The 9,904-nt window shown below is 33.4% G+C and overlaps 2 protein-coding genes across 3 annotated transcripts; one reads left to right on the top strand and one right to left on the bottom strand.

The window, feature by feature from the left end:
• Nucleotides 1-790: 790 nt before the first annotated feature.
• LOC110656126 (G-type lectin S-receptor-like serine/threonine-protein kinase RKS1) lies at nt 791-4,254 on the top strand. The gene is made up of 7 exons (XM_021812734.2): nt 791-2,125; nt 2,299-2,433; nt 2,534-2,721; nt 2,883-3,093; nt 3,228-3,465; nt 3,589-3,739; nt 3,883-4,254. The coding sequence occupies exons 1-7, from the start codon at nt 847-849 to the stop codon at nt 4,189-4,191; spliced, it is 2,511 nt and encodes an 836-aa protein (XP_021668426.2). The 5' UTR covers nt 791-846; the 3' UTR covers nt 4,192-4,254.
• A 1,122-nt stretch (nt 4,255-5,376) lies between these two features.
• LOC131168752 (G-type lectin S-receptor-like serine/threonine-protein kinase At1g11410) lies at nt 5,377-9,602 on the bottom strand. Of its 2 annotated transcripts, XM_021812661.2 has the most exons (7): nt 7,840-9,600; nt 7,520-7,654; nt 7,216-7,415; nt 6,899-7,109; nt 6,527-6,764; nt 6,252-6,402; nt 5,377-5,805 (listed from the first exon to the last, which is right to left on the bottom strand). In XM_021812661.2, the coding sequence occupies exons 1-7, from the start codon at nt 9,125-9,127 to the stop codon at nt 5,500-5,502; spliced, it is 2,529 nt and encodes an 842-aa protein (XP_021668353.2). In that variant the 5' UTR covers nt 9,128-9,600; the 3' UTR covers nt 5,377-5,499. The 2 variants fall into 2 exon arrangements, with proteins under 2 accessions (XP_021668353.2, XP_057987867.1); XM_058131884.1 differs by lacking the exon at nt 6,252-6,402 and having other exon boundaries at nt 5,622-5,805; nt 7,840-9,602.
• Between the last annotated feature and the right edge of the window lie 302 nt (nt 9,603-9,904).

The raw sequence follows: 9,904 nt of genomic DNA, 5'->3' as shown, positions 1-9,904 counted from the left end.
CAAATTAATTTTATTCTCTTTTTTCTTATTTTATTTTAATAGAAAGATTTCTAAGAAAAATTAAAATATTTTTACAAATACAACTTAATTCCAAATCAATAAAATTTTTCTCCAACTATTTTGTCTAAATCCCCTTAAACTGCCTCTAAATCATCCTCAAAACTGTCTTGAACCATCCTTTTTATACCGTCCTTTAAATCATTTTAAACTGAGGCTACGAAATTAGTGGTTTAGGAATCGTTTTCCAAACTGTTCCATGACAGTTTAGTTCATGTCAATGATTTCATTGAATCTGAACTAGCGATTCCTGACTCATGGCTACCCTTAATCTATGGGGATTTTCTCATCAATTTTGATGTATTGTTTCTTTTAGAACTAATACATTTTTATGTATATGTACAATAAAAAGAAATAAGTAGAAACCGAGAATAAGAGAATCACGAATATTTACGAGATATGATCTTAAAATTTAAGATTTTTTTTTAATATTTTTAATTTTTTTTTCTAAATTTAGATATCCTATTTTTATTATTTATTCTATTCATAATTTTAAAAATTTAAAAATATCCGTGTCACGCGCAGGTAACTGTTTAGTATTTTCAAATTGAGGCTGACTCTAATACTATTAATCAAGTCTTCTTTGTGTCGCAATTAGCCAAATCTTACGGCAGAATCCAATTTTGGGTGGAAACAAACAATGCAAAAACTTGACCGGCAATACCTCAGACTTGTAACTTGGGTCAAATGAAAGGAAAATTCAATTTTCTTGGCTAGCCATAAGGACAAAAACCTCACAACATGTCCAAAAAGCCCACACAATTTAGCAAAGATCACTGAAATCACAACATGGAAGTTGAAAAACTTTTACTTCTTTCTTTCCTTTTAATGATGATGCATTTTTTATTTTGTGATTCTATGGACACCATACTCATAAATCAAGCCATTGAAGATGGCAGCCTTCTAATCTCCAAAGAAAACAATTTTGTGCTTGGATTTTTCAGCCCTGGCAATTCCAGAAATAGATATCTTGGAATCTGGTACTATAAAGTACGAGAACAATCAGTGGTGTGGGTAGCAAACAGGAATCATCCTATCAATGGCTCTTCAGGAGTTCTATTACTTAACCAATATGGAAATCTCATTCTCTATGGCAACCATAGCCAGCAAGTTCCAGTATGGTCTACAAATGTCTCAGTGGAAGTAACAGAGACAGACACTTGTAGAGCTCAGCTCTTGGATTCAGGAAACTTGATTTTGGTCCAAGAAAGAAGTAGAAGAGTTTTTTGGGAAAGCTTTGATCATCCTACAGATACTCAGCTACCTGGAATGAAGCTTATGTTGAATCGAGAGACAGGTATTCACCATTTCTTAACATCATGGAGATCAGCAGATGACCCTGGAACTGGAGAATACTCGCTTGAGCTGAATCCAAAAGGATCACCACAACTCATTCTTTACAAAGGTACAAAATCATATTGGAGAAGTATCCCATGGCCAATAAAAAATTATGTTGATGTACGAAACTTCAGTTTTGTCAACAACCCAGAAGAAACATCCGTCACCTATGCTGTTGTTGATGCTTCTGTTATACTAAGAATAAAGTTGGATTATTCGGGATTGCTTACGCACCAAACATGGCACGAACGTGAAGGCAAATGGAAGGAATTATGGTCAGCACCGAAGTCTCTGTGTGAGACATATGGTCACTGTGGTGCCTATAGCAATTGTGATCCTTCATATTTTAATCGTAAATTTGAATGTGATTGTTTACCTGGATACGAGCCCAAATATCCAAGGGACTGGAATATTCTGAAGGATGGGTCAGGTGGGTGTGTCAGAAAGTGGCAAGAATCATCTTCAGTGTGCAAGCATGGAGAAGGGTTTGTGAAAGTGGCAGCAGTTAAGGTTCCTGATACTTCAGAAGCAGTTTGGTTGAGCTTGAACATGAGTACTGATGACTGCAAATTGGAATGCAGGAGAAACTGTGCGTGTTCTGCATATTGTAGCATAGTTATTGCTGGGAAAGGAACTGGTTGCTTGGCATGGTATGGCGAATTAATGGACACTGCGATTAGTATAGATGAGGGAAGTGATATTTATGTTCGTGTTGATGCACTAGAATTAGGTAATGCGTTCTTGCTCTTCACTAATATTGAACAAATCCAATTTGTATCTTCAGTTGGAAAATATGCCAGTCACCTTCTTGGAACGTTCAGCACTAGTTATGTTCTTTCATTATGCCTTGCCTTCTAACTTTTTTTTTTTTCATTATTTTTTTATAACATCCCGCTATCACAGCTGAAATGGTACAAAAATCAAATGGTTTTCCGGAGAAGAAGCATATCTTGGCTATTTTAGTGGTATCTGTTGTTTCAGCTTGGTTTACAATAATCTTATTTGTATATTTGTGGTTCAAGAAGAAAGGAAAAAGAGGTAAGAAAACAGGATTCTGCATGCTGTTTTGCCTTTCCATGTATATTTACAAATTTAGAGTAAGCACGTTTATTTATTTATTTATTTATTTTGAGAGAAGTGAGGAACAAATGGAATGAAAGATTGCTTGATACAATCACTGCTCCATACTACAAGGCAAATGAAGGTGGAGGTAGAATGAGTCATCCAGAGATTGCATTCTTCAATCTCAGAACAATACTTGCTTCCACTAACAATTTCTCTCCGGCTAACAAACTAGGACAAGGTGGTTTTGGCTTGGTTTATAAGGTATAAAAAATTTATGTGCAGAAGTCTCAAATGGCTTCATAATTCTGTGTATGTACGCGTGCTTATCTTAATTTCTATCTGTTATCTTGAGATTCTGCAGAAGAATGCTGGCTATAAATTTGATTATGCAGAGTAGTTTACTGTTTAAAACATTATTGTAGGGTTTATTGTCTAATGGTGAGGAGGTTGCCGTTAAAAGACTATCAAAAAATTCAGGGCAAGGAATAGAAGAATTTAGAAATGAAGTTTTGTTGATTGCAAAACTTCAACATCAAAATCTGGTGAAACTCATAGGATGCTGCATTCAGGGAGAGGAAACAATGCTAGTTTATGAATACATGGCAAACAAGAGCTTGGACTCCTTTCTTTTTGGTAAGTCCTGTGTATATCCGACGTTAGTTAGCATTGTATTCCACAAGTTGTCTAATTTTATTTGTTTCAACAATATGATTAATGGACTTAGAATGCATAAATTGGCACTGATTCAAATGAAAATCCTTTATTAGATGAAACAAGAAGGTCGATCTTGGATTGGAGAAAACGCTTTGATATCATCATTGGGATTGCTCGTGGAATCTTATATATTCACCAAGATTCTAGGTTGAGAATTATCCATAGAGATCTAAAAACCAGCAATATTCTATTAGATGCAGAAATGAATCCAAAAATCTCAGATTTTGGCCTAGCTAGAGTCTTCAAAGGCGACCAAACTCATGAAAAGACAAACAAAATAGTTGGAACATTGTAAGTATACCTACACACTTAGCAGCTAGACACAGAGAAGCACTGCTAAGAATACCTTTCTTTTTTACATTAAATAATTTGAAAGGAGCATTATAACTATTTTTTTGTGTTTTTCATATGCAGTGGGTACATGTCCCCAGAATATGTGGTATTTGGAAAGTTTTCAACAAAATCTGATGTCTTTAGTTTTGGGATCATATTATTAGAGATCATTACAGGAAAAAAGAACAATAGCTTTTGTCAAGAGGATTCTTACCCAAGCATGATAGGAAAAGTAAGTTAAAAAGATATGGGTAAATTATCCTAATCATCATTGAATTTTGCATTGATTTTACCCTTGAAGATGCTTCTAGTTCCTTATCTTCCAAACTGAGACAATTTGTTTGTGGGTTTATCTCATGTATGATGATGTTACAGATATGGCATTTATGGAGAGAAGAGAGAGCATTGGAGATAGTTGATTCATCACTAAAGGAGTCTTGTTCTCCTCATCAAGTATTGAGATGCATCCAAATTGGGCTTTTATGTGTGCAAGAAGGTGTATCGGAAAGACCAACCATGTCAACTGTTGTTCTAATGTTGAATAGTGAAATTACTCTTCCATCTCCTGAACAACCTGCATTCACTTTTGAAAAGTCTAGTATTATTAGTTCAAGCTCATTAGCACCAAAAGAAAGATTTTATTCTGTCGATGAGGAAACCATTACTAAGGTTGTATGTCGTTGAATAGATCTCCCATCAATTACATAAATTTTTAGTATAGAGATGTATGATATGCTTCTTCTGACATTGATTTTTCTTCTTTAACTTTCTAACTCAAGAAGGAAGCAAAAATTTGTTGTGAAACGTATTTATTGCAACAAATAAATGATTTGTGATCAATATAGTTATTATATAAAACTGGAAAGGGAGATATTATGATTTCCCAAAATACTCTTTATTATTTTTATTATTTATAAAAATATAAAAAAACATGGGTATTGTAGCAGATAAATGATTCATTGCCAATAATATATTTTAGTGACAAAACTCTTTTGCTAATCAAAGTAACTTTGACGTTAGTAACTTTTAGCTACAAATTCTATGTCACTAATACTTTTAGCAAAGGGAGGTTAATCAATACAATACTGTCGTCGCTAATAATTTTTAGTGATGGATGTTACGTTGCTAATCTCTCACAATTTCAATTTTCTAATATTGCAATAATATAATATAAATTAAAATTTTAATATTAATTCTACTTATACTATAAATTATATTATAATTCTTAATATAGTAATTCTATAATTTTAATTTTATAAGTATTATTAATTTATTAAAAATTATTTGATTTATTATAATAAAAAACCTTAAAAATTGAATCTTACTTCTACTAATTTATTTTTTTAATTGTTTTAAATATTTATAAATACATAATATTAAAATTTATTTTAATATTTGAATATATATATATATATATATATATATATATATATATATATATATATATATATATAAACAAAAACACCCTTAATATAATTACAAAATTATTTAACTTAATTAAATAAAAAATTTCAAAATTTATTTTATAACCACAATAAAATTAAATAAGTTCATTCTCTAATTAAATGAATTAAAAATACACTGATTATAATAAAAAAAATTTAAATGAAATATAAAACAAGAGCTTCTAATAATTTATGGTAGCATTACAAACGGTCATAGCTTATTAAACAACTCTAAAACACACAAAAGTTTTGGAATATACCACATGTAATAAAAACAAACTCTTGCACCGTCTCGAAAAAGTACCTCTTGACAAATTTTAATATTCCTTTTTCATGACTCAGCTTTATAATATTTATACAAATAAATTACATAAATTCCACATATATTTGTGTTTTAGGTCCAAATTTTTGATGAACTAAGGCTAAAAAAAAAATAAATAAATAAATATCAAAAGAAGCGATATTACAAAACAATAATACTAGACTTTATTATTGTTTATGTAATTGATGTAATTGATGCAACCTCACTAATTGATGGGAGATATATTCAACGACATACAACTTCAGTAATTGTTTCCTCATCCACAGAACAAAATCTTTCTTTTGGTTGTACTGAGCTAGAACTAATAATACTAGACTTTCTGAAAGTGAATGCAGGCTGGTTAGGAGAAGGAAGGCTAATTTCGCTAGTTAACATTAGAACAACAGCTGACATGGTCGGTCTTTCCAATACATCTTCTTGCACGCATAAGAGCCCAATTTGGATGCATCTCAATACTTCAGGAGAGCAAGAATCCTTCAGTGATGAATCAACTATCTCCCATGTTCTCTCTTCTCTCCATAAATGCCATATCTATAACATCTCATACATTAGATGAACTCATAAACAAATTATTTATGCTCACAGAATTTTACATTGATTTTTATTGAGGTCATAAAAATTCAACTTGTCATAATTTGATCACTAGTTTTAATTTTTTTTGTTGCAACTAGTGCACTCTAATTTCATAGTGGTGATTTTGGCAGGAATTCCATTGGAAATCTAACATGATATACAAGTCAAGATATTATAATACTAAAAATAAGATCTGGATCAAAAATCAAATTGAAGAAGCAACACAAAACTAGCCCCAAATTGAATATCATGTCAGATTTCTAGTGGGTTTCCCATTGAAATCAGGAAACTAATTGCAACAAAATCGATTAAATTGCAACAAGTTCTAGTCTTATGACCACAAAGAAAATCAATGCAAAATTCGATGATGATTACAATAATTTATCCATATCTTTTTAACTTACTTTTCCTATCATGGTCGGGTAAAGATCCTCTTGACAAAAGCTATTGTTCTTTTTCCCTGTAATGATTTCTAATAATATGATCCCAAAACTAAAGACATCAGATTTCATTGAAAACTTTCCAAATACCACATATTCTGGAGACATGTACCCACTGCATATGAAAAACACAAAAAAATAATTATAATGCTCCTTTCAAATTACTTAATGTAAAGAAAGAAAGGCATTCTTAGCAGTGCTTCTTTGTGTCTAGCTGCTAGGCATGTAGGTGTACTTACAATGTTCCAACTATTTTGTTTGTCTTTTCATGAGTTTGGCCGCCTTTGAAGATTCTAGCTAGGCCAAAATCTGAAATTTTTGGATTCATTTCTCCATCCAATAGAATATTGCTAGTTTTTAGATCTCTATGGATAATTCTCAACCTAGAATCTTGGTGAATATATAAGATTCCACGAGCAATCCCAACGATAATATCAAAGCGTTTTCCCCAGTCCAAGATTGACCTTCTTGATTCATCTAACAAAAGATTCCCATTTGAATCAGTACCAATTTATGCATTTCATGTCCATCAATCATATTGTCGAAACAGATGGAATCAGACAACTTCTGGAATACAATGCTAAATAAAGTTGGATAGACGCAGGACTTACCGAAAAGAAAGGAGTCCAAGCTTTTGTTTGGCATGTATTCATAAACTAGCAGTGGTTCCTCTCCCTGAATGCAGCATCCTATGAGTTTCACCAGATTCTGATGTTGAAGTTTTGCAATCAACAAAACTTCATTTTTAAATTCATCTATTCCTTGTCCTGAATCTTTTGAAAGTCTTTTCACAGCAACTTCCTTTCCATTAGACAATTTACCCTGCATTCATATTTTGACATTTAGAATCTCACAACAACAACTGGAGACGAAGACAAGCACATGTTCACAGTTCTGAGACATTTGCACAGAAGTTACATATATGTACCTTATAAACCACGCCAAAACCACCTTGCCCTAGTTTGTTAGCTGGAGAGAAACTATTAGTTGCAGCAAGTATGGTGCTGAGATTGAAAAATGCAATCTCTGGATGACTCATGCTACCTTCGACTTGATTTTCCACTGAAGTTTCGTTGTAGTATGCGCTGTCAATTGTATCAAGCCATCTTTTGTTCCATTTGTTCCTCACTGCCATCAAAAAGATGAAACCAGAATGCTTAATGCTTACTCAAATCAGAGGTATGACTATACACATAAAGGCACAAAACATCATACAAAATATTGTTTCTTACCCCTTTTCTTCTTCTTCTTGAGCCACAAATATGTAAATAAGATGATGACAAACCAAGCTGAAACAACAGATACTACTAAAATTGCTAACATATCCTTCCTTTCAAGAAAACCATTCCATTTTTGGGCGATTTCAGCTGTGTGAGTAGGGAAAAGAATTTATTATTGTTCCATCAAAGTGGAAAAGAAAAGAAAGTTATAGGCAAGGCATAATGATAGAACATAAGCACAGACAATTCATGCAGGGCTGATTATGCAATTTTTTTACCTGATTATACACATTGGCTTTGTTCAAAATTTGACAAAGGGTAAAAAACATTACCTAATTCAACTGCATCAACACGAACATAAATATCATATCCCTCTTCCCTATTATGTACAGTGTCCATTAATTTGCCATACCATGTCAAACAGCCAGTCTCCTTCCCTGTAATATCTATGCTTGCATATGCAGAGCATGAACAATTCCTACTGCAATTCTTTTCACAGTCTGTTGGACTCATATTCATGCTCACCCAAACTGCTGCTGAAGTGTCAGGTAATTTAACATTTGCCACTTTCACAAATCCCTCTCCATGGCCACATAATGAGGTAGACTCTAGCCGCTTCCTGACACACCCGCCTGATGCATCTTTTAGAATATGCCAGTCCCTTGGGGACTTGGGTTCATACCCTGGTAAACAATCACATTCAAATCTTCGACTAAGAAAGTCGGGATCACATATTCCATAGGTACCACAATGGCCATATGGATCACACGGAGATTTTGGTACCGACCAGAATTCATTCCATTTGCCATCTTTTTCATGCCAAATTAGTTTCTTAAGTAGTCCTGAATGGTCCAACGTTATCCTCAGGATAACCGATGCATCAGAAACAGAGTGGGTCGTATATGTCTCATTTTGATTGTTGACAAAACTAACATTCAATATATCTGCATAACTTTTCAAGGGCCAAGGAAAGCCTCGCCAAATATATTTTATACCCCAGTAGATGAAGACCTGTGGTGATCCGTTTGGGTTGATCCGAAGTGAAAAGTTTCCAGTTCCAGGGTCATCTGCTGATCTCCAACATATCGGGAACCGGTTCATGCCTGTCCTTCGGTTCAATCCAAGTTTCATTCCTGGCAGCATAGTATCCGTAGGATGATCAAAGCTTTCCCAAACAGTACTTTTACTTCTATCGTGGAACAAAACCAAATTTCCTGTATCCAAGAGCTGAGCTACAACACAAGTATCTGCAACCTCCACTGAGACATTTGTAGACCATACAGGAACCTTCTGGCTATGGTAGCTACGGAGAACGAGATTTCCATATTGGTCAATTGATAGAACTCCCGAGGAACCATTGATTGGATCATCCCTATTTGCTACCCACACCACAGTTCGCTCTCGGACTTTATGGTACCAGATTCCAAGATATCTAAAACTGGAACTTCCGGGGCTAAAGAATCCTAATGCAAAATTATTTTCTCTAGAGATCAGAAAGTCACCATCATGAATGGTTTGGTTTATAGTTATGGCGTCTTTGGAAGAAGAACATGCGAAATGAAGGACTAGAAGAGAAGAACGCAGGAACAACTTTGGAAAATCCATACTGGTTAAATCCATACTGGTTCTGTAATCATCATTGGAATGAAACTTATGTGGGATGTAGTCATATTTTTAAGCTAGAAAAGTCAGCAAGGAGATAACGCTTTTGACAAGTAAACTGAGATTTTTTTTTAACTATATTTCTTGTCTTCTTCACCAACGAAAATTGACAATAGTAACCTACTTTTGAACATTGTAGACTGAAGAAACGTGTCCATTGAACCAAATGCACCAACGTGGAGGAAAGGTTGAAATTTGTAGGTGCAGGAGTAGGATGATTAATGAACTTGCAAGCCAAAAACAACAGAGGAAGAGAATGGACGAGGTCCATTAAATCCTACAGCAGAAGCCCTATTCATTGTGACATTTTAACGAATATATGGACTGCATTCCAAGCAAACGCAGTGAGAGCAGCTTCCTCTCCTCTACGGACGTGAAAAAAGATGGAGACACGTCAATATTCTATTTAAAAGGGGTGGAATTTCCAATTGCACAAAGTAAGCCAATATTACCAAACTAATACACCCTTATAAAAATAAGGTTATCACCCTTCTCCTGTTAAATAACAAATGTTAAATCTGTTCAATTTTATATTTTTTAATTAATAATTTATATAAAAATATTTTTAATAATAATTATTTTTTAGAAAATTAAAACTTTATAAAATATTTCAATTTTATTTATTGAAAAAATAATATATAAAAAATAATATAAGATTGTATTCTAGTCAGATGAATCAGAAAGAAAGGAAGAGAAATTTTCCCTGTAGAAAAGATTGTCTATGCTGAGGCTCTT

This window comes from Hevea brasiliensis, chromosome 13 (assembly GCF_030052815.1).
Source record: "Hevea brasiliensis isolate MT/VB/25A 57/8 chromosome 13, ASM3005281v1, whole genome shotgun sequence".
NCBI classification, from domain to species: Eukaryota; Viridiplantae; Streptophyta; class Magnoliopsida; order Malpighiales; family Euphorbiaceae; genus Hevea; species Hevea brasiliensis.
This window is presented reverse-complemented; position numbering and strand designations above follow the sequence as displayed.